Consider the following 26,068-nt stretch of genomic DNA (forward strand, 5'->3'; position numbering starts at 1 on the left):
GTTGGTCAGTTGGAAATGACTGTTCTAGAGATTAAATTTAAACTCAACTCCAAAACACAGAAAGCGTTAAGAATTTTATACATCACTTCTCATGTATATTTTATGACTTTCACAACAATTCGTCTCCTTTGTCACGTTACGAATAATATTGCTCTTCATAGATTTTTCTTGGGGCGCGCGATAGAATCGCCATTAGGGGAGAGTTGGGTAGTATCAGACATCGGGTAATATCGGACAGTGATGTTTCTTTCGTCTACCAACAGATGGTAGTACAGTGATGTTTCTTTCATCTACCACTAGATGGTAGTAGCAGTGTTCAGATGTCGCATACAGAAACGTAACCATGTCACTTAGGTACTACCATCTGGTGGTAGATGAAAGAAACATCACTGTCCGATATTACCCGATGTCCGATACTACCCAACTCTCCATTGAGGCATAATGCTACAAGTCGGAAGCTCGCGGACTCGATTCTTAATGGGATCATGGATTTTTTCCATCGATCTAATTCTTTCGGCCGCACTATGGTCCTAGGGTTTACTCAGTCTCTAACAAAAATGAATGCCAGGGGTATTTCCTAGATGTACACTGACATTCCTACTGTCATTAGTGTCGAATGTTTGCACAGGTGGGAGCCTTAACCTTCCGTCAACATGTGAACCGAATTGCCTGTGATGGGAATGACTTCGTTTTCTCACTTTTCTTGAATTATTATTCGAAAGATTTATAGGACATAGATCATGCCATTTAATATGAACCCACTTGAGATGAATTTACGTTTTATAGGAAAAAGTCAGATTATCCCACCTAAATCCATGACATGCCGTTATCTTTATAAAAATATGAAGGAGTGTAAATCGAATCTTTCTTTCTTAAATTACAATTTTATACAGGTTCCTAAAGTGCACGAGTATATTTTAATTTCAAAGAATAAAAAGGCCTATCGTAAAAATATTTTCATCACGAACTAAAGCGTGTAAGACAACCTTCGAGATTTTAAGGGACACTATGTAGCGAGAGAACCATTGATCAAACTTCATGACACAGTTGAGAAATAAAAAAAAAATGGAGGGAAAGAGGGATATCGTCTCAAAGAAATTCTTATTTAAAAACATAAAATTACTTAGTCACACGTTAAAAAGTGTTACAATTTTTAAAAAAGGCATATACCTTCGACAGACGGCCCGTTTCGACGTGGTGTTACGTCTTCATCAGTGTCTCAAACGAGTAGCTGATATTTCCTGACTTTAAGTAACATTACATCGAAGATGACACAATTAAACAGAATGAAATAATGAGGAATTTAAATTTCAATACGCGGTACCAAACAAAAAAAAAATCACCAGGACTAAATAACTGTGAAAGACAAATCTTTGTTACAGCTCATCATTCTTCCAATAAACACAAAGTCGTATAACATGAGGCCTTTTCAGAAAATAAGGTAGAATTCTCAAGAGATGCTTATAGGTGTTCGTACCTAATTTATTCTTCTTTTTGTAGCTGATTGTATAAACAGATCAAACAAGGAGACGAATATTTTAAAAAGAGGAACCTCCTGAAGCGATGACATTTGACAATCGCGTAGAAAAGAATGAGGAAAGAAAAACAGATCCACTCCAAAAAGTTCAACCTCAACAAAGATGGATAAAGGGAAGGGAGAAAAATAAGATGGAGGAGAATTTTTATTCGTCCTTCTTGAGGATGTCCACCATTGCTACTGAACCGACTCCTTCTCCTCCCCTCCCCTCACCTCCCTCTTATCAAGAACTTAGTTCCTCACTCAGACTTGTCTCCCAGTGTTTGCACCATTAGTTTCGATCATCAACAGACGCGGGTGCCTTTTTACCAAGTCAAAAGAAAAATAAAAAATAAAATACAGGAAAACAAATACTTTTCTACCACTTTTGACCTAGGAAACTTGATGTACCTACAGAGATCTTGGAAGATGCTGCTACTTTTTTCTTTCCCTCTCAACTAAGTTATACAGAAGAGGATTCTGCAGTCGAGACAAGATATTTCTGTAAATGTATTAGTTTCGTGGAACAAGAGTGTGGGAGAGGAGAGGAGAATATATCGACATTTCAAACGCAGGAGACTTTACAATACTTGAAATCACAGCTTTACGCTTTGTGGTTCGCTCCAACATCTATACGCTGTTCTTTGAAGCTAGTAGACACAAAAGGAAGGCACATGTATCAATTGAATTTTGTTACAATTCATGTGGAACTTCAGTTTTACTAATTATAGTTTCTATTAAGTCATAAAATAAACCGAAAAACTGGATACAAATATTCCAATAACAATATATTATAATTAGCAACGACACGATCAAGTTTCTTACGTTACATGTTTACCACATAGGATAAAAAACAAAGGTGATAAACTTAAACTTAATGAACTTAATAACTTACTTACTTACTTACTGGCTTTTAAGGAACCCGGAGGTTCATTGCCGCCCTCACATAAGCCCGTCATTGGTTCCTATCCTGAGCAAGATTAATCCAGTCTCTATCATCATATCCCACCTCCCTCAAATCCATTTTAATATTATCTTCCCATCTACGTCTCGGCCTCCCCAAAGGTCTTTTTCCCTCCGGCCTCCCAATTAACTTAATGAACTTAGATACAATAATTGAAGGAGTAAAATAGTCCAAAGCCACACTTTTAACACAAACTGTTTTTGTGCGATTTCATTTCTTACACATATGGGAAAACTACTATTAAAATATTATAAAAATTACTCAACACATGATATAAGTACTGTATACGCCGAAGAAATTATGATACAGCACCTAATAGCATTGGACTCTACACCTTTAACACGCTTTCCTGTAAAATGTAGTCTGTATGGCTTAGGACAATATTATTTTCATCCCTTAAATTATATATCCGCGGCGCTATAGCCCTTTAAAGACGCAGACCGACCAGTAGGCTGCTGGCTTATGACCACATGTCGAAGCAGGAGTGGACGATCATCCAACCAGAATGGGAGTATCGTGTGGTAAGCATAATGATCCCCCCAGTCGTTATAGCTGGATTTCGTAACCGAATTTCGCTACCTATCGAAGCTCCCCAAGTGCTTCACACGATGCTGGGTGGGCTCCGATCCCATACAGTGGCCGAACTATCGAGAGAAAATGTCTACCCCTCTGAGGACTCGAAGCAGTAAGCATTCCGTAACGCGAGTCCTAGTCAGGATGTCTTAGACTACGATGCCAGGGCACAGGACTATTAGAAATCTTTAACGAATGCTTCTGTCAAGGTACTAATAACAGAATAGGTGGAAAATTTTCTTTGACTTTGTCTATAAACAATTCAAGTTCATCATAATCATCATCATCTTCATGGTTGACTCAAAGAACGGTTCCGCCCATCTTCTACGTGGGCGTCCAACGTCTCAGTATCCAGAAGGTCTATAGTCTTTCATTTGTCGTGTTATTCAGTTCGGATTCATTCTATGTACATTTGCGTACCAGTTTTCTTTTCTTTCTACAATTCAAGTTAAAGAATATTTTAAAATATTAATTCATTAAAGAATTGACTTTCTTTTGCCGTTCATAAAAATATTAACATTTATAAAACTTAATTTCCATTAACGTTTGTGGTGTTTATAAATTTCTCCAACTGCGTAAATGCGGTAACAAATGAGATTTAATTTATAATCATCGATCATAAATTGAAGACCTGAATTGACAAACATTCCAAGTTCAAAATTTACCGAATTTTAATTTTTACCAGACATAGGTTATGTTGTGTTTTGCTAGGCTACCATCCTGTAAAAAAGAATATCCCAACTTCGACTCAGAGCTTATATTCTTGAATCATACAAATATTTATTTCAAAACTCTTATTTTGTAAGCCTATATAGTTTGTAATGGCTTGGTTTCCTCTCCAATGTTTTAACAGTGCACAATACTAGCCATATGCATTTTTTAAATATATTTTGTTTGATTTATTTATACGTATATTTTTGTGAATGTTTAGTCATATTAACAACAAGAAAATTACTTAACTTATACTCATTACTGTGCGTAATTTCGTAAGATATAGCCTATGCCTGACATTCTTATGCAGCTAAAGCATAAAGGAGCAGGAAGAGAATGAACTAAGAAGAAAGTCACCGTGAATATGTAAGGAAAGGGAAAGATTGAACAAACGCAAAGGGAGTTTCGGTTCTACAGAGACTCGGCAAACAAGAACCGAACATATGGCCTCTTACCGGTTTTCAACGGACTCGGTTATTTTAGTTTACATGTTTCATTTTCACGTACTGTTGGGATGCCTATAGAGCAGGGCGAAGTTTGTAGTATCTTGATATCCCCTCTCATGTTCGAACATTACACGACACTAGTGCCGACCACATCACCTCACTCTAGCGCCGAGGTTAAAAAACGTATGGAGCTCTACCTTCATGCCCCCATGTGCCTCATAGCACGTATGAAAGTACCTTTACCTTTACCTTACTGAAGGAGCTTTATTTTTATCTATCATCTTGCAAAACACACTAAATGCTACACTTAATACTGTTATCTATTTCTTGAGCTCCATACTACAAAATTCTTTGACACTTTCATTTAACTATACAGAGTAAAAATTTAACGTGGGCAAGAAATAGTAGACATATTTTGCCTGGAGCCCTTTACCAGAGACAGACATTTTTTTTACGGCCGGAAAATCTGCCACACGGGAACATGACTAACCTCGAAGCCAACAGCTAACACGGTGAAATTTACTAAAGTAAAAGGATAAAATAAAAACAACAAAATTATTCATATTCATAAATAATAACATGTATTCATCTTCTATCCCTCTATCTGGGAACCTCCTTCGCATACATAAAAATGATCAAACATAATTTCACGAGGACGTCTAGTCTATTTGGAACAGCACATATAAAGCAAAAATGTGATTGAAAAGGACAGGCTGAATCATTTCGTACGCAGCAGAAAAGCAAGAGTCGTATCCTTTCTAGGAGTGGAGGCAGCCATCTTTCCGCTGTCGAAAAAGAGAAGCTGACAGTCCTATATATGATATCAGCCAAGTTGCTCGTATTTCTATTCGCTGCGTCATTTCCTCCTGCCTCGACGCGATGCGGCAGTCAATCCAACCGTCGATATAGAAAGATGACCAACTTTTTTTCTTTTGAAATCAGTCAACTGTTATCATAAATATAGGTCAAATGCGGGGCTATTCATGACTCGCCTACACAGAGCGCATTGTGGCCGTTGTGCAACGAGATCAATGTCTGGCGAGTATTATTTAATTACTTTTTATTATGTGTCCAATAAGTGCTATTAACCGATTACAATATGTTGTACAAAGAAATCGTAGGACTGTGAATCTCACATCTGCTATAGCGAGATATGTGTATGAAATTTTCACGTACTTCCACTTTGAGATACCAACTACACATGAAAGTAGGAATTGTAAGGAGACTATGCAATTGCCATGTTTGAAAATTTTGCTTATGACATTGTCCTTGTCCATCACAAAATTGATATGGTATAAAAATTTCCCGTAGCTACTACAGAATCGTTCATAGGAATGAAAATGGATAAATGGTGCAATGGCGGCAGGGGAAATTGGAGAACGCCAAGAAACTCTTCCCCATCATCGTGTTTGTTAACGTGTACAGTGCAATAGTTTCCAGTGGCTACAGCATCGGTGATAAGAATAAAGTTGGAGAAATGGTGCAATGACGACAAAGAAACGAGAAGTCCGGAGGAAAAACTTCCTAATTCTATCTTCGTAAAAGAATAGTTATATGTACAAGGAAATCTCCTACATCAAATCAAAATCTTTATTAGAAGTCTGCACTTGGATAAATACTAAAAAAATGTCATTTACAGAATTGTAGCCTTCAATATGAATTGTAAAACACGAATAAACAGATTGCAAACATAACGTATAAAGTTCAGCTGTGATGATGTTTTTCGTTTGTAGCTAATATAGAGACGAGACATTGTGTGACACCTCGAACTACAGCCTTAAGCCTTGGTTTTTCTGAACCGACGCATGCGACGTGCGAGGTCCGTGTCGCACAAATTCGGACTACACGAGAGATAGTGAGTGGTTTCTGTAACTGCGAGATGCGAGGCCTGAGCACCTTGCAACTATAGAAACCACTCACTATCTCTCATGTAGTCCGGATTTGTGCGAGACGGGCCTCGCATCTCGCACGTCGCATGCGTCGGTTCAGAAAAACCAAGGCTTAAGCAACATTTAATATACTACTTCATTGTCAACTTTATTTCCTTCTTTCTTACTCTGTTTAACCTCCCTTCTTACCCGACTTAGAAGCAACTTCAGGTAGGGGAGGAAGATTAGTTTGACCGTACACTAGACACCTCATAAATGCGGATCTCTATATTCATGGGATCGGCATGGTGAAGGACAACTGCAGAAACATCACAGGAGAAACGTTCAGTCTCGTAAGATATTTTTTTTCCACTGCCCATGTCAGGAAACAGCCCTCGGACCACTTGATTTGGAAACTCACGCGCTACCCACAACTGCGGACTGAGAATATATTATCAACTACTGTCCAAATTTCACGAGAGGATCCCTGCGATGGATGGTCCTTGTGGGGTAAAGCTACGGTTTGTTTACTGACGCATATCGCCAGCGTTAGCGATGATCGTCAGGTAGTGATTTCTTTATCAGCGTACATCGCTGTCAATTCTCATTTGTTTTGCTGTCATAACTCGATTCAATATTACTACATGGTCTTCTCTAAATATCAATTATTGAACGTATATGCAGCGATGCGCGTCCTGAATTTGCTTCAGAAGCAACCTCCAGCGATCTGCGTCGCGTCCAACGATCTACGTTGGCGATCATCGCTGTAAAGAAACCGTGCGCATTCATTTTAACTGTTAGCAACTCCAGGCGACAATCGCCAGTGATGTGCGTCCGGTGATGATCGCAGTAAACAAACCGCAGCTTAAGAGGAGAGAGTAAGCCAGTAACTCAGCGCTCTTGAAGGAGCAGGTGGATGGGGTTGGTGTCATTGGTCGGAGAGGACAAAGAAGGCTCGGTCAATGGTCGGTCGGTTCCTTGTCGGGGTAGGTTATAAGAGTGGGGGGAAAACTCGCATTCCTTGCTCGGATCTTCTCGTGAAATGCAGACAGTATATGTTTCACTATCGTCTTAAAGCTTGTAAGGAATTTCCCACGCTCTTAGTAGATAGTTGCCCATGGTGATAGATAACGTCGAAAATAAAAATGTTTAAATTTTCATCACACACCTAAATGATTAGGAAAAGTGAAAGTTGTGGCGTCTTGTGTTGAGCACATGCATTCAAACAACCTGACAAAATGGCCTCCGAAAAGCAGATATTAATCTAATTTTGAAGGCTATTTTTTCTGTAACATATTTTTTATTAGCAGATAATGTTTGTAATTCAGCTTTCTTTTACTGTGCCTACTTGTGTCAGATTTTTCAAACGATTTCGACATAACAGTTCTGAAAGGTTTGTTTATTACAATTAATGAGGTTTGAATACAAGTCTTCAGCAAAGAGTTATAATTTATAAATTATCGAAATTAATTTTAGGTTCCACTTGAACACGATTGCTCTGATGGATCATTTGTAAAATTATAACATAGGAAATAATGTTTCTGTCTAACATAAAATTCCCTTACGCTTACCGGAATTTGAGAGTAACTGTCACAGAAAAGTGAAGTTCCATCTTTCGCTTAAGTGCCGGCCCATACTTTTCCTATTCTTCTTGTACGGAATGGGTCTATGAGATTGGACTTCACACTGCTGTACCCAAGTCCCCCTTTGCTTATTCAGAGTCGGATTTGACGTTTTGCAGCAGAGACGTGGTTTCGGGCTGTCTTCACGTCTACAACACATCTTTCTCATCTCCTTATCTTCCCTCATAAATTCCAGTAGGCACTCTTCCCCTCCTCCTACCACTACTTAAATCTCCCACTCCACTTCAAGCCTTCTGTCCCTCTCTCGCATAACAATGAAGACCTGACTGGAAATATGTTGAGATTTCCTGGAGCGCAAATTGAAATTAGATTTTCAACCTTCCTCCTCCAACCATCTCTCTTTCCGCGTCCTAAACACGGCACTCATATACAAGGCGGTGGCAGTTCACGATCTTTCTAAAAGAACAAACAGACGTGTTACTCGAGGACACTTGAGCCTAACAGGGTCTCAACGAGGGGATAAACCCTCTTGAATTGAGGTGAAAAGTCACTACGTTGTAACCATTTTGATGATGTGGACTCCATAGTATACTGCTGTTGATTTACGATGGCGACACAGTTCAGAAACTTCTGCGCATAAAAAAGTGACATCACCTTGCGAATCAATTTGCTTCAGCCATAATTTTATTTTTTGACGACTAGGTCATTCAAACGGATTGTCAAAATGGTGTACAAATTACCAAAATCATCTTGAATACACGCAATTTAAAAAATAAAAAAATAATTTAAAACTGAACACATCTACACAATTTTTATGTTATCTGAACAATTCGAACACTATCTCTTTATAGAAGAAAATTAATTTTTTATGTAAGCTTCAAGTAGTCATAAATGTTTGTATAAAAAGTTGAGTTCCATGTCAATTTAATTTATAAATAACATGTTCAATCAATAAATATTCGTTTCTGAAAGAAAATGGTTCCTTCTACATAAACTATTACTCGATTTGTTCAATATTATTACATATCAGTATTACAAAATGTGGCCAGAAACTTTCACGCTGGCTTTAATAATCTAAATCTTTGGTTCCGTATGAAACTTCAGCAGCTGTAACATTTGTTGCCACGGAAGGCTTTTCCCAATATCCTTACGCCTATAATTGAACCACTTTCCTCAAATGTTTGCTGAATTTACCAGCAACCGCTCAAGTATTTCATATTAGTAATGATCTGGGAATTAGCCCACGCAGTTTGAGTCCATTTCAGAAAATTTGATCAAATATAGGTAATAAATAAGCTGGCACTGAACTGAACATTATTTATAGTTTTAATTTGTTATACTAACAAAAATGTATTATTATTATTATTATTATTATTATTATTATTATTATTACCACAACACTTTTTAGCAGAGTTTACCTCTCTAATGCTCTTTCATCTCAATAGAAGGGAGCACACTAATCCAATTACAAGAGATTACTTCTCTGACAGAAGGCCGGCCTGTCCCGGAAGGTGATAAGCAACAAATTGTATTTAAAAACCTAATTTCTTCCACGATGAGGCAGTGTCTGAACTTTCGAGACTGCACAAACATTAGAGCGGTATTAAAAATGTATATTACCTGTTACTTTTTAAAATACTGACTGCTAATTATTTCAAGAAACATTGTGATTCATGCGTAGAAGCAATATATTATCCTAAATGTGATTCCCAACGTAGGTCTATATGATTACAAGTGTGGATGGAGATAATCCAAACAACATTATAACAGACGTATTTTTAGAACGTAAATTCATTATGCACATTACAATGACTACTCTCATCGCTGCAAAAATTTGCGCCACTTTATTTTTCTTTCTCATTCTAGAAAGTCCAGTTTTCATGTCATATAGAAATATCGTCTGTCCTATCCGCTCTCACATTTTACACATTTACTATTTTATCCCAGAGAATTCTCTGTAGTCTCAAGGGAAGTTTCCTGCAGAGTATCTATAGTCTGAATCTAAAAGTTAACCCACACAGACATCTGTCCTCAAAGTAGTGAATTTTGCAGACTGAGAAACTACTAGCGAGTTATTTTGCCCCAAACTTAATCAGGGATAGGATTCTTTACGTGCTGCAATCTACGAACGGCGATGCCTAGCTTACTTTCCTGAAGTGATGGATCGTACGATAACACCAAAAACACAAAGTCCCACTCGCCTACTACTTGCAATGCTTGTCTCTAAACCGTAGATGTCCAATTGTAACTCGTATGAGTAACCCCTGGCGTACGCAACCCGCAGCGTATATTCTTTAAGGTCGTTTTTCCTATTTTATATGGAAAGTTATTGACCATAGCAAAGCATGCTTGACGTCCAATATCTCTTGGTTCTCTAGGCTCTAAACCTATACCAAAGAATTACAGATCCAACACGGAAGAGCTGAGGGTACAATCTCACAGTAAGTATGTAACATACAAAAACTCGTGCTAGTCGACCGATTGTCGTAAGAAAAATTCTTAACGGTTCTTTGTATTACTTAACTACAATTCCTACTCCACGTTATCTCTAGTTCTAAAGATGAACCGCTCAAAGAGTACAGTAATTATACGAAAACTTCCTTCCATTTCCGTCTATCATTCTATCAGTGAAGTTCGACTCATAAATTTTCCCACCAGAGAAATGTAATTAAATTCTGCCAGACTAACAGAATTCCAAAAAAGTAGACCATCTTTGGAAGCAATGATTATCAATCAATTTAATTTCTGGGATTCCTCGTGTATGGTCTAAAATTTTTTAAAGGTGATTGGTTTTTCTTGTTGTTTCTGAGTATTTCAACAATGTCGTTAAATGGAGTTTCCAAGCTTCGAAACTAGTTATCAGTTCAATTACGTAATAGACACAGGTAAAATAAGCATCGCATAGGGTTATTCCGCAAACGTCACTGTTGCCATTGCTGGGGAATATTAAAATATACTCTTAAAAGTGTTGTTATGGAACATTCTTTAGAACGGTGATAGGATGACTGAAAAGAGTTATTTGTCACTTTTAAGTATGGATGAAATGAAGAGAAAGACAATCAGAGGAATGAAGAGAAAACTACAATATTATAAAATCAAACGAGAAATATTAGGAACAAGAAGAGAATGAAAAAGCGAGGAAAAGGAGAAAGAATGAAGGAAAAAGAAAAAAAATTGAGAAGAAAAAATAGAAAGCAAATGATCAAGAGCATGGAAAATAAGTAAAAAGAGTGTAAAAAGACGAAACATAATAAAAGGAAAAAGAGAGAAAATCAAGACAAGAGAAAAAGAATTAAAGGATGAAGAACAGAATAAAGAAGAGAAAAGAAAAGGAAAAAATAGGCATTTGGAAAGAAAGCAAGGAAGAAAAAAAAAAGAAATGAGAACGAGGAAAAAGGAGGCAGAAGAAGCAAAAGAAAAAAAGGATGAAGAAAAAGACAAAAATAAATTGAAAAGGAGAAATGAGGAAGAGGATAAAAATAAGGCAATAGAATAAGCAGAAGGAAAGAGAAAAATAATAAGAACACAATAAAATTAAATGATACGTATAATACCTCCACTACAAAGCACTAACGACTTGACATCACCACCTTCACAGCACAGATCTCACTTATAGGGTAACATGTAACATTAAAGAAGGCATTTTTCTTCATTAACTCAGTCACAGATATACACTAAATTTAATATACCTACCACAAAATAAACGAAAACACTCGTAAAAAGACGGATGTTTTCGTAAAATACGAGTATTTTTCCTGGACCAAAAATACAATACAAATCGAGGGAAAATAAGTATTTTACCATTGACCAACTCTGAAGTAAAACGGTTTACGTACGCATTGCTGTAGCTACTGGAGCAGTTCTCTGTCATTTTTTTTAGACTATCCAAGTGATTTTGCAAAGTGTTACCAAGTGAACGTAATATGCTTATCATTAACCAAAAAAGGGAAATAAGGAAAATATGTTGAAAGCGAAGAAAAAGAAAGGATAGAGACACGGATAAAGAGAGAAAGAAAGAAAAATAAAAAATGTTAATGAAACGAAAGAAACAAAATAAAAAATAAAGTTACAAGGGAAAACACGAAAAAAAGGAAAAAAAGAAAAGACGAAGAAAGCAGTACAGAAATTTAAGAAAGAATTAGCTCAAAAATAAGAGAAAATGACGAGACAAAATCAACGTCAAAACTGGGAGATGAACTAAAATCATAAAAAAATGAAATAGAAGAAACGAGGAACCCTTCGAGATTTCTGGATGCTTGAAATGCGTCATGAATACAAATATATCCATCATTTCGAAGTTGCATACCGACTCCAACATCAGAGAAAGCAGGACTGGAGTAACAATAATTGTACCTAAGGGACCCAACAGATGCTGGATGTCTTTGCTCGTACACAGAGCGAAAATACTCGGAAGTCTTGAATTCTATAGATTCAAAACCCCCTAAAGACCATTTTGTTCATAATTGAGTTATGCTCACATATTGCTTGCGAAGAATGAATTCTAATGATTTATATAATTTTAATTCAAAAAGCCACAAAATTTAAAGCAAAAGATTTATTAAATGTCCCTTGCAGTGTGTAAACTCACTCAATTTTCCACCAGTTACTGCCAAAATCCTTCAGTTTGTGAGGGTGAATATAGGGGATTTTAAATCTATAGGATTCTCTTACAGCACGTTGAATACTGTGAAAGTCTCAAATCATATTAAAGAACAAAAAATAAGAAACATGCTACTTATGTCAATCCAAGTTGGATACATAATTGATCACGAATAAAAGTAACAAGCAAACGTTCATAAACATGAACGACAATCTCTTTTCTCGGAAAATATTCTCGAAATGTGCCGTTGGAAAAATAAATATTGCGACATGGGATGTAATTCATTACGCGATACAGGAGCAGCAATATCGCGGCTTGCTGCCTCTCTAACTACGTGCCTCGCTATCTCATTAACTAACGAGTCTAATTGAGAACTTAATTGCCTCTCTGGTATTCGAGATGTCGGTGGTAAGGCAACGTCGGAACAAAAAAATCCCCGGTTATTATGAAATCCTAGGGTTCGCCACAGCCACTAGATTAAGCTCCGTACCGCTTCCATTAGGACACGAGATCATTTCTCAGGCAGTCGTCGCGTCGACAGAGATTCATCTGCACTGATTCTCATTTGTTTCAAACGTCCTCCATTTCTCGGTTAAATTCTTCACCGAACACTTGGTCGTCTGTCTAGAGAATGTTCTCGATGTTATGGCCGTTGCCTACGAGATATAAAATACGGCAGCTGTGCGTTTGTTTTGAGCTAAAACACTGCTCTTATGAATTCGTAGTGCCGCCGCCAATGTCATATCAACCTATAGTCCACCTCATTTATAACCAGGCAGCGCATTTCCGTTCCCAAACGTACAGCGGATCGAGTAGTTTCTTCTAGTACGTCTATTATGTCACGTAGATGCATAAGCAGGGTAATATTGCAAGCAGGTACGCATGATGTCATTAATTAACAATGATGTAATGTATATAAATGGGTCCCTATAACGTCGTATGACGTAGAAAGAACATTCTCTTAGTTTAAACAAATTTTTACTGGCAGTTATAGTAAAAGATGTGAATTTCACAATCTCATAATATATGTTTTTGTTCACCGTAATGGAGTCGATTTCGTTAAATGAATTAATCGTATATTATATTATATTATATTATATTATATTATATTATATTATATTATATTATATTATATTATATATTATATTATATTATATTACTCGTACATTACATTATATATATGTAGTATTTACAGTTAATGTGTATCATGTTTACTATTATGTTCTATAATATATATATATCTTGTATATATTAGTTCAGTATTATTATCGATCTAATTATATTTTCTGTCATATGTAGCACTAATATTTTGTACAGAACTAGTTTCGCAGTGTTAGTGCGTTTATACGGTCAAAAAGTAGCTGGACAGATCACTTCAATTTAGTAGCAATCCTACTTACAGTTGTCAAGCTGTATTATTATTATTATTATTATTATTATTATTATTATTATTATTATTATTATTATTATGTACCGAACTAGGTTATGCCTTTCGTAGAGTCCTGACGTAAGCATTTACAGTCAGAATTTGAACCTAAAACTTCAGGCTATACTAACCGATAACCTCCCTAACTTGTTTGGGAACGAAAATGCGCTGTCTGTTTATAACATTAGACGGTAGCGCGTCACCCTGATTCTGGGCTGCGCTCTGATGTCGGTTCGATTCCCACTTGAGCTGATTATCTGGTTGAGTTTTTCCGAGGTTTCCCAAACGGTAAGTTGAATATCAGATAATTCCATGACGAATTTTTGGCCCATTCTATTGGGGTTTCTAACGATATCGTGACATCATTTTTCTTCTCCTTATCAAAAGTTTAATGAAATTATAGGCGACTTTGTGTTGTTGACTCCGAATCATAGCATTCTGTGAACACTTTGTGATTCGACCAGGCTGTGATGTATTATGACTGTACTTAGCGTGTAAGAATTTACTCATCTCCCGCAGTGTTTCCACATTTTACCGCAACATGGCAACACGGTACTCGTAACCAGGTTACATGCATGCTTTTTTCTATGCTTATTAAAATGTTAATAAAAGACCTTCGTTTTAATCAGAGATAAGCCGTATCTTTAAGTCATGTGTCTGTTTCCAAAAGTGCTCATCCTTATAAGTCTGATGTTGTTCTGATAGTTTTCTATGCAGAGATGAGGTAACAACAAGTGTACGGTTTACACGTGCTGAAACACATGCAATTACTCCTACATTTAGGGACCCATTTGGAATTACCTATCCTCTTGTAAACATATTCCTAGACGTTATCAGCCACACCGAAAAGCACTTTTTCTTACAAAACCTACTTCTAACTGAATCGCTTTCTTAAAAATAGCATTACAAGGGTTCCAAGTGCAGGCTACAAATTATCATTATCATATTTACTCGACTATAAGACGTCTCTTTTTCTCTATTTTTATATCCAAAATTGGGAGAGGTCTTATAGGCGCAAACTAGTCCGCCACTATTGAGTAACGGTTAGGACGTCTGATCGTGAAACGAGAGGGCCCGGATTCAAATCCTGGTTGCGCAACAAGTTATCTGGTTGGGGTTTTTCCTGGGTTTTCCCTCAACCAACTGAAACAGAATTTCTAGGTAACTTTCGGCGTTGAACCGCGGACTCATTTCGTCATCATTAATTCATATATCATCATCATCATCATCATCATCATCCACACCATATCCTGATTAAGTTCACGGTGCGGAGTGCTGTACTTGTACAAGAGCGCAGCCGCTTGGCTACAAATGTCATATTCACAGAATAAAAGTGGTGAACACAATAAGCCCCAGGCTGCATTGTAAGTCTTCGAGTTCCTCCTCCGTGAAAGAGAGACAGACAGGCGTGAACTTCATAAAATCAGTTGGTTTGAAAAAATATATTTAATTAAAACAAAGTTATTACAAAATTTTGTATCTAGAATTTAAAAAAGTAAGGGAGAGTCTACACAAGGTGAGATACTATCGCCGAGTAAATATGGTAAAAACTTTCCAAAGAAAGAACACCAACGGAATAAGGTATGCTGATCGTAGTGATCCTTGACGATCTATCCATCTTGGTGGAATTCTTGTTTTAGTAGTTTACGTGAATTTAAAGCATAATAACTTAAGTAGCCTGTATAGCTTAAGTGATTAATTGTATATGCTGTAAATTGAACAGTAGTCAGTATAACTCAACTGATGAATTGTTTATGATTATAAATTGAATTAATCTACTTGATATGAATTGTACAATTTTGTATAGCTTAGCGATAGTCTGCTTGTAAATTGAATTAATCTGTTTACTTTGTATTGTATAAGTTTGTATAGTTTGGTTGATGAACTGTATATGGTTTAAATTGAATAGTAATCTGTATAGCTGTACAGATGAATTGTTTATGCTTGTAATTTGAAGTAATTTGCATGATATGTATTATCAATTTCTGTATATCTCAACTGATTGAATTGTTTATGCCTTTAAATTTTAATTAACTTGCTTGCTATGTATTATATTTTATAGCACAGCCGATGAATAATCGTTTGAGTTTGTAAATTTAATAATCTGATTGGCTATGTACTGTATAAGTTATTTTAGTAGAGCCATCAATGTAGCTCAGTCGGCAGACTCGCTGGCCTGCTGATCCGGAGCAGCGCTCGGGCTTGGGTTGGATTCCCCGTTTGGTCTGATTGAGTGATTTCTTCCGAGGTTTTCCCCAGCCTGTGGGACTGATACCGGATGGTCTATGGCGAGTCCTCGGCCTCACTTCACTTCACCCCCGTTTGGTCTGATTATCTGGTTGGGTTTTTTTCCGAGATTTTCCCCAACCACAAGGCGAATGCCAAGTAATCTGTTGGCGAATCCTCGGCCTCACTTCACCTCATCTCATCTCACTACAACTCTCCAAAAAATTGTAAAAAAAATGAAATTGAAATTGCAAAAAAATGGTAAAAATTGTAATTTTAATCTTGTAAAAATTTGCCTTGTTCCACATCTTTGCCAGTGTCCCAGTCAATTTATATTTCTGTTTCTGATCAGTTTCAGCATTATTCTTTCTTTAACCACTCTTTCTAGCATATTTATTTTTTTTTATTTGGCATAATTTGTTTAAAGTTCAAAATGTAGAATGGGCTAAAGCTATGACCAAACATGGAGAACAACTTATCAAACGTCAAACGCTTACTGCTTTCGCTTTTGTTTAAAATGAAAATCCGACCATATATCGATATCCCTTAGGCCCTAAGTTATGTGTCTGGTGTAAAATGTAAAAAAAAAAGGGTAAGGGTATCCCCGTAACATGCCACGAAGGCACTTCGGGGGCATGGAGGTAGAGCTCCATGCTTTCCATGACCTCAGCACTAGAATGAGGTGGTGTGGTCGGCATCACGCTCTGACCGTCTTTTAACCCCGGGAAAGACCCGGTACTCAATTTTATAGGAGGCTTAGTGAACCTCAGGGCCGTTCTGAAAGTTTGGCAACGAGAAAAAAAACCTGTCACCACCTGGGATCGAACCCCGGACCTTCCAGTCCGTAGCCAGCTGCTATACCAACTGAGCTACCCGGCCGCCTATGTGTCTGATATAAAGTAAATTATTCCCAGCGGCCCCGGGTTTGATTCCCGGTCAGGACGAGTTACCTGGGTGAGGTTTTTTCGGGGCTTTTCCTTTCATCTCTATGGATGAATATCAGATAACTTTATCAGGTGGTTGGAACCCCACTCATCTTCGCCACTTCCTTTCCTCTCGCATCATCCTTTTTTCATCATCCCGTTTCTGTTTTCAGATCAATCCACAGGCGGCCTCCCGGAACTACTGGCTCTTTTGACCGGCCTCCGTTGAATGTAGCTAAACGAAGCTGGATGGCTTCTGCAACGAGTACCCGAGGCGGACCTACTCGGGGGAGGAGTTTCGCCTCGGACCGACAGGAGGGCCTTGGGGGAAGTTGCCGAAGCAGGAATGGTATGTGGATTTCTGTTGGCTGTAGTGCCCGGTCGTTGGAGAGTCATGTGGTTGGGTTGGTGCGCGTAGGGAATTTGTGGCAAACAACGCCAGCGCAATAGATCTCATCCGTGCCCCCTCACTTAAATTCCATTCCATTCCAAAATAAATAATTATTATAAAATACAACAGATGTAAAAGTATAAAAGGACACTGAGCTCCTGCTTCGTGATCTGTAACCATTTGGAGACGAAACAGCTTGTAACACCATGATTCATTAAAATTATTGTTGTTGACGAAGATGATGATGAAAATCACTACGTATGATGGCTATGATGATGACAGAGATCTACATGTCAATGAAGTAAATGGAGTTCAAATTAAATTTATATTCCTCTGCTACCTACAAAAATGATTTATGTTTGAATGGGAACGCATCTGAGTTGTCACTTGAACACGTACAAATTTCCGTGTTGTTTATTTTAATATCTGAGATGTGGCTGGCGTAATCTGGCAAAGAATGCGAGACAAATTTATGTCGCGATAGCTTCCCAAACAGCCAACAGCCCACGTTAGGCGTTTATATGTGAAGGGGGCTTGGGGAAAGTTGAAGCAAGACGTTATGAAGGGGATGACTAGAGAGATGAATGGAGGGTTATGGAAGAAATAACGGGCTCCGTTTTTATACCAAAAGCGATGCCATTTCTCTTTTCTTTTCCTTCTGTGGGGCAACAAATCTCAGCCCGCAGCCGCATGACTGCTATACAACACAGAGAGGGGATTTGCTTATTCGTAATGTGGTCTGTCGTATGTTGCAAAATAATTCGTGGTTTCCCATTATTATCGCTGCCGCTAATATACTGTACAACACTTTTGTTTCCAAGACCAATAATCGCCATCGATGCCACCACTATCAATTTCTAGCTTTATTATTTTATTCAACGACTGTCCAGACGTTGGTAGGTGAGTTAATTTTTTCTTAGTAAATAGAACAATGTTTGAATATTCTGGTTATTTATGGTGAAAAAAGCAGTTACATAGCATACGTTTCGAAGTAAAGTCCTTATACAACGCACATTTTGAACAAAAATACTATTCATAGATAATGGAATGATACTGTGACGATAATCGAGAAATAGTAAAACTGAGACAAGGATTTAGAAAAAATTGTGTATTAACTACTTTCTCCTCCTCCTAATCATCATCATCATCATCATCATCATCATCATCATCATCATCATCATCATCATCATCATCATCATCATCATCGCGAATCACAGTTCATAATCATAATAGTTCCGTCTCATCCTGCAGAACATTTAAAACATAATACAATAATTCAAAGAATATTATTACGATGAACCTATAAACTTCTTCTTCTTCTTCTTCTTACATTGAAACCTAGGATAATTTTTTCTGGCCAATGCTCCCTCTGTCTTTTGGAAATATATCTCAGGCGATTCCAACAAATCCATTTGTTTCCACACGATCAATAAAATTATGGACAATCCATTCTTCCCATTTCCTAAGTACCACTGTCCTATAGGTACGATATTACACATTTTTCTTATGTCTTCGCTTCTGACATGGTCAAATCTTGTTTTTCCAGCAATTCTTCTTAATATTTTCATTTCTGCTCTTTCAATTTTTCTGATTATTTTTGCTGTATCTGGCTTCCCTTAACAAGTATATATTAAAATAAAACGCACTACACTTTTATTATAAGTTATTCTAATTTTAACATTAGATTGTAGGCGTACGCATCCATTTTTCAAGATGTTATTACGAAGAGCCCCTGATGTTCTCAAAGCTTTGTTACCTTCTTCAGAAACTTCTTTCTGTAAATCGCAGTATACACAGATACTGTACTTAACCCTTACATAGGCAAAACTTCATTTCTCACACTCGTTTATTAAACCGTGTCGGACTGTAAAGAAAACAACTATCGCAATGTCCATATTTTATATGTAGTACAATATTATGGTATTGTGAAATTTTAATTTTTCTACCATTTTTTTCTATTGTTCTATTAAAAAGTATTATAGCATAATATAGCCTATTAACCTTAGTATCCTATAGAATACTTTGTGAATTTAAGGGTTAAAAGTATTGACTTCTTCCATCATTTTATGATCTAATATTTATAGTTTGCATCTCACTGGAAACTTTCAAATTGTTAAGCATTTAATCTTTCCTTTAGATATTGGCATGTTATACTTCTTTCCTGCTATGTAATAAGATGTTATGTATATAAAAGTCTCTGTAAATCGTCTTCAGACTCTGCAATCAGCACGGCATCATCAGTATAATATACAATTGATAAATCTCTAGTACCCTGCTTATAACGTTTTTTTTTTTTTTTTTTTTTTTTTTTTTTTTTTTTTTTTTTTTTTTTTTTTTTTTTTTACTTCAGATATTATTTAATTCATTGCTAAGTTGAATAGTAGGAATTTTAGTGTGTCTTCATGTCGTATGCCGTTCTCAGTTCATATTGGTTTTATTAACTCGAATATTTACAACGCTGTTGTTAAATAACCCTAAATTCATTCATTATTAATTTAATAAGATAATGAGGAACATTTATTTTCAGAACTGTAGTTACTGGAAATAACTGAATATTTCGGAACTCATCCTCATAACAAAAGCGTTTATACCCTACAGAGCTATTATCATATGTCTCAGAAAAGGGCGACCGACCGGCCGGCCGCACCCTGCATGGTTTCCGCCGAGCGCGTAACCATTTCTCCGGCGCTACACGACCTTCTGCCTTTTATTTACGTATTGTACAAATACACAGGTTCACACAATGAGAATTTGTTGCTAAGCATTACCTAAATACATAATAACCACCAAACTTTATACACTAACGTTGTACACTTGAAGAATTAAGAGTTTCATTACACGACTTCTAAGTACATTGAATACCATATGGCTATTGGAGGTCGACTGCGCGGGAGAAACGGTTAGCGCGCGGCGGAAACCACGCAGGACATGGCCGGCCGGCCGCTCTTTTCTGGGACCTATGTTAATAATAGCTTTGTAGTTGATATAACTATTTCTGCTGATAATAATTTGCAAAGAAACCATTCAGAAACGGCAATAAAATACCAGAAGCTTTTCCATAAGTGCTAAAGACTTGTACCACTTTGCAAGCAATTATGAAATAATGAAATAGTCAATTCTGTGAAATAGTCTGATATTAAAATGTATAGAACCATATTAAACATCCGAAACTATCAATAAAGAATCTATCGGACCATAGAAATCAACGTTTTCGTGTAATCAGGAAGTTCCTGAATACTGACGATGTGATTTGGTGAATAATTGCTTCGTAATCCCATAATCCCAGCAAATGAATATTCTAATAAAACTAGACGTAAACAAATAGTATCCTGCCTTCATTATTCTCTATTTTAGTGATCGAAGGATATCATAGACAACACAATGAAGTTTACAGATATCTTCAAAGGCAGATATCGGGTTTCCAGGTTACGTAACATGTGCAAGAAATGTAACGAATAAGTAGGCTACACAAACCATTCTACAATTCTGTATGACAAGAAGGTGCAAACTGACCGCAGAGTTTGTAAGTAGAATAATGTAATTCTAAATGTAAATATGAGAGGATGCCAACATTAATGTTGCTGCACTTTGCGATTTAGTGTCTAAAATGAAAAAGCAGCTACTATAGAATTGATGTAAAGCAAATTTTGGGTGTCAATACTGAATTTATTCCAATTATGATTAGATATTTTGGCTATATGCCAGGAAGGCTGGAACAAAACCTGTCAAAACTAACAGGACTGTAAAAAGTTGGAAATTCAAGATGATGTATTATTAAGACCTGTTCCTAAATTCGCAAAGTGTTCTGGAAGAAAACGTTTTCCAGATCTGCTGTTGAACAATCTAGACGTAAACTGAAATGAACTTCCAATAAACAATCTACAAATATTATGAATTTGCGATGATAGATACGGGATACTAGGGAAACTGTTTATACACGGTGAACCGTAAGTAATGTCATTAATTTCAGGCGGTTATTCTTTCAAACAAAAAGTTTAATACTTTTTTACCGTTTTTACTTTCTTTTCGAGAAAAAAATTGTTTAACATGAAACATTTCATATCGTGTTTTGGGAAAGCCATTGATTTAATTCCCAATATGCTCAGTCAATTTCAGAGAGCAGTGAGTTATAATAAATCATTGAAGTAATTTTAGTTTTGTCTTTTAAATGTGCAGAAATTTGATATGAACAAAATGTAACATTGAAAAATTCTTTGCAGAACAAAAAGTTCCATTTGTTCGGCTAAAATTGCTGCACATTTAATGGACAAAATTACAATTATTTCAAACATTTTTATCATAATACACTGCTCCCTTAAATTGACTGTGCATATTGGAAATTAAATCAATCGCTTTCCAAAAACACGCTATGAAATGTTTCACGTTAAACAATTTTTATCTTGAAAAGGAAGCAAAAACGAGCGAAAATATGTTGTACTAATAATTGAAATCTGTAGCAATGAATTTTTGCGTACAGTTAACACTTCTCGTTTATAAATGAATACTCTAATCTGGTACAGATAATATATAACAAACCACACATTTCTCAGAGCCGATACATGTAGCAAGTCAATTTTGGTAGCTATCATTACCTCCTTTAACTAAATTCTATTTGTCAAACAATTTTATTCATGTACGAAATTTTCTAGAAACAAATGATCATTTCTAGTGTAGTCATAGTTATAGTAATATAAGCATTGAACTTTTGCGGTTTAAACAGAATCCCTATATTATGTAACTATAAACATTTATGTCCATATCATAGAATACAATGATATCCATATAAGAAGAGTAGGAAGATAATATTTCATATCTTGTTGTGCAAAATCGGATTAAATAAATGCAGTGATATTTTGTTCCCACTTTATTGGATTAATCTGTTCGAGGTGTCACTGGCTTATAACACACAATGTTATTTTATTATAGGTTAACAAACTGGAAAAACTCCTTTGTAGGAGGTTACTAAACCTTAACGCTGCGCTGGAGATTGGAGTCGAAGTTTCCCTCCATTAATCTGAACCATTGTCGCTACTGATTGACAAGTCATCTGATGTATCACTGCTATCAGTTAAACATTCTCCTAACGAAATTATTCCGTCAGTTTCACTAGGCTATTACATTAGCACTAGAAAAATATTGTTCTTTATTATTTTCAACGTGCTCAACACAATTTCTTCCACTTGTCTTTTCCATATTCTGCGAAAAGGCGGTTACCAATCGTTCCTTTACGTTAAGCTGGGACCCAATTTGTGTTACGAAAATCCAATTGAAAACACTGGAGACGACTAAACATTTTAGTCTGCCCCGTTAAGTAAATGAAACTAATCAAAACAATAAACGCTTATTTTTAAAGCATGGTTGGGTTTTGAAGATAAATAATATTTATGTACACGCTATTTGACGGACTGCTAGCAGTCAGACATAAACTTAACAAATGATTATATATTGTTGACTCATTCTATTAACATGGGTTTCTTTTTAACATAAAGTAGAATCTATTTAGATGATTTCATACACTGCAACTACCCCCTTACCTTTTCAAGAAAAAAGGTTATCGCTGATTGCTTTTCTACTTCAAGAACATATTTTCCTACACTACAAAAGTATACAACAATCCTCAAATAAGAAATCTTACATTTGTTATATTGTAGTGACTCAAACATCTTAAAAATCTGCAAACAATACTCTCCAACGTGCTTTTCTCCTTATTAGAATCTGACTACTACTGTTTGAGTTATTATTAAGTATAAAAATGGGAAAATGTTTTGCTTCATTGAAAGCCTACGTAAGTAAGGCCTTCTTCCATTATTGGTACACAATTAGGAAGGAGGAGGTGAAAGACTGATGCATGCGCAGACTAACGGAGTTTTCTAAGTTGTTCCCCTAAAGTTATCAATACTGAAAAAAATATCAAGCAGGTCCTTTTAAAGGAAATTTGATTTCTTGTATGTAAGTTTACCAATTACTACGTGTGGGTAGGCATTAGATACACACAGACTTTGAAAATTAAAGTGAGATGGAGCTATTTCTAATTGGCTGAAGAAAATGCTTGTAGTACGACAAACGGAGATTTTTTAAAATTGTTAATTAGATTTGTATAAGGTAAAATAAGCTTTTCTTGTTGTCTGTGTTCACCGAATATTTAATTAAAATTGAGTATAAAAATAACATTTTTAATTTAGTTCGTTTAACGTGAAATAAGCATATGGTATTTTTATTTTTTCCTTTAGAGTTTTAAATGTTTTAAAATTTTATTTTTATAGCGTGACATAAGCATTACTTTTGTTTACGTTCTCTAGAACACTTAATTGAAATGAGAGAGTAGTCTATAAATGTCTTAAATCTTTTCATTTTAGTTTGAAATAAGCGTATTTTATTGTCTCCGTGTTCTGAACATTTAATTAAAATTAGTTTGTAGAGTTTATATTAAATTTTGAAAGATATTATATAACGTGAAATGAGCAATGTTCATTCTCCACTCTCTAATACAGTTTAAACACGAAAATTAAACGGTATATCAACTGAATTTTTTCTTACGAGTTTAAAAACAATGCACTTGGCAATGACCTTCAACTTCCCGGTTCAAACAAGCCAGGTGAAGGGGTTGTTCAGAACAACAGAGGCTTATGTACACTCCCTACTGACTACACAGCGTTGCACGATCTCGTAATTCATGTATTTTAAAATTCACAATTTTCTGGAAATGGTATTTCACTTTTTTGTTGCTCTTTACTGAAAGAATCATCCACCAGAATTAATGACATTACTTACGGTTTACCCTCTATATGGTTTTAATGTACTCACCTCTATGCCTGTTAGTCTGTTTGTCGAACATGAGCATCGCATCTTCGATCTGAAATGAGAAACGCATAATTAATATAAGTCAGTGTAACACACGAACACATTCTGTTGGCTTCTCCCCTTTCACCATAGATCAGGGATGGAGGAAACAATCCCCTGATAGATAGACTAGCATACTGGAGATTAATTACAGGTTAGATTAAGTTTGTGAACCGCTTACGCAGGCCTAATTGGTAACCGTGGCAGTGACACAAGAAGCACGTGACATGAGAATTAAACTAAAGCTACTCGTCCAAATAGATACAAAGAATACTTGCAACAATTTATTTCGAGATGTTCACGAAAATATACATTTTCAGCATCCTTTGTAACTAAAAAGTGGTTCTGGGCAATCTGTCTGTCTGTATCTGTACATTGATTTCTTCTAAATTACTGAACACCAATCATATTCACCATCAATTAGCACGGGGATAATACACATGAAATATAATGATTTTCAGTAACTATTAATAGGTATTTATTTTATATTAAAAAAATCAAAAGTGAAATTTAGGCGATGTAAGTTCGGACTTACTTCTTCGTGAATTTTTATATTATGTAGATTACATTGACAAATGAAACAGTAAAATTTGTACGGTGTTTTGAAGGAAATTAACTACTATATAAAGAATTATTTTTAATCCATTACGATTTCAGCCAAGTTTTTACCCCTTCGAGCAGAATACGAGACAGATAGGCCGGTTCCCTCTTTCTTAAAGGATTAGTTCTATACAGTCCTTGTTATGCGTGTTTCTGTTTCCACAGAAACTATTACTTTCGGAACGGTAATACTGCAAACCCTCTTGGTTATCTGAGAGAAAAAAAAATTAACGTGTTTAGAATCTCACTACAAACCGCTAAACGTTTAATCACTTGCATTATTTTTAATAAAAATTGATTTTCGTTTACAGCTGAAGATACCAGGAGTGGTTGCATTATATGAATAGCTATTTTATATTATTTTTTGCTAAATTAACAGCCAATGAAATTATTTATGCACACATATGCTAATTTTTGCCGCTATGAACGTTTAATCTGACTAGGTCTATTATGTATTACATAATTTTCTATAACTTATGACCAGTTTCACATCTCAAATTTACGATGCTAATATGAAATCTATTAATAAAATAAATGAAACAAATATGAAATGTGGAATACAGAAGACGAAAGTATTTATCTTTTTATTTCGATATATGAGCCGTTCAGAGCAGAAGTGGTGAAAGTCAAAAATGGGTAGTGAGGATTAAATTAAACATTCTGTAAAATACAGCACAAAGTAGCAATTAATATCCAATTTGTTTAAACTATTAGTAGTCAGTAGACAGCAAGGAGGACATATCAATTGCTACTTTGCGCTGTATTTTACAGAATTTTTACTTTAAATCTCATTACCCAATTTTGACTTACACCTCTTTTGTTCTAAACAGCTCATATTATGGTTTTTATGCATCTCTGTCATAAAATCATTCGAGGAAATAAACTATAGACGGACGTAATTATCTTTGGCAATATGATAAAAAATATAACTGCATTCTTTTGGAGAGTCCCGCGTAGTGGTGTCGTGGTTTAAGGCATCCTGCCTAAGACTCGCGTTACGAAATGAGCGCTGGTTCGAGTCCTCATGGGGGAATAAATTTTTTCATGAAATTTCGGCCAGCGTATGGGACCGGTGCCCACCCAGCATCGTGATGCACTTAAGGAGCTACGATAGGTAGCGAAATCCAGCTATAACGGCTAGGAGGATCATCGTGCTAACCACACGATACCTCCATTCTGGTTGAATGATCGTCCACCTCTGCTTCGGCATGTGGGCTTGAGGCCAGCAGCCGGTTGGTCGGTCTAGGCCCTTCAAGGGCTGTAGCGCCACGGATTATTATTATTATTATTATTATTATTATTATTATTATTATTATTCTTTCAGAGAATATAAAATGAGGTCCACAACTGTGGAGTAACTGTCAGCGCGTCTGGCCACGAAACCAGGTGGCCCGGGTTCGA

At 36.1% G+C, this 26,068-nt stretch overlaps 1 protein-coding gene across 8 annotated transcripts in view; it reads right to left on the bottom strand.

Annotated features, from left to right (window-relative positions):
* The window catches only part of Rbp6 (RNA-binding protein 6), a 1,547,649-nt gene that overhangs the window by 484,005 nt on the left and 1,037,576 nt on the right, over positions 1-26,068 (bottom strand). For all 8 annotated transcript variants that reach the window (XM_069847737.1, XM_069847734.1, XM_069847740.1 and 5 more), the window contains one exon: positions 24,032-24,080. In XM_069847737.1, coding sequence (XP_069703838.1) covers positions 24,032-24,080 — 49 coding nt within the window. The remainder of the gene's footprint in view (positions 1-24,031; positions 24,081-26,068) is intronic.

This window comes from Periplaneta americana, chromosome 15, assembly GCF_040183065.1.
Source record: "Periplaneta americana isolate PAMFEO1 chromosome 15, P.americana_PAMFEO1_priV1, whole genome shotgun sequence".
Taxonomy (NCBI): Eukaryota; Metazoa; Arthropoda; class Insecta; order Blattodea; family Blattidae; genus Periplaneta; species Periplaneta americana.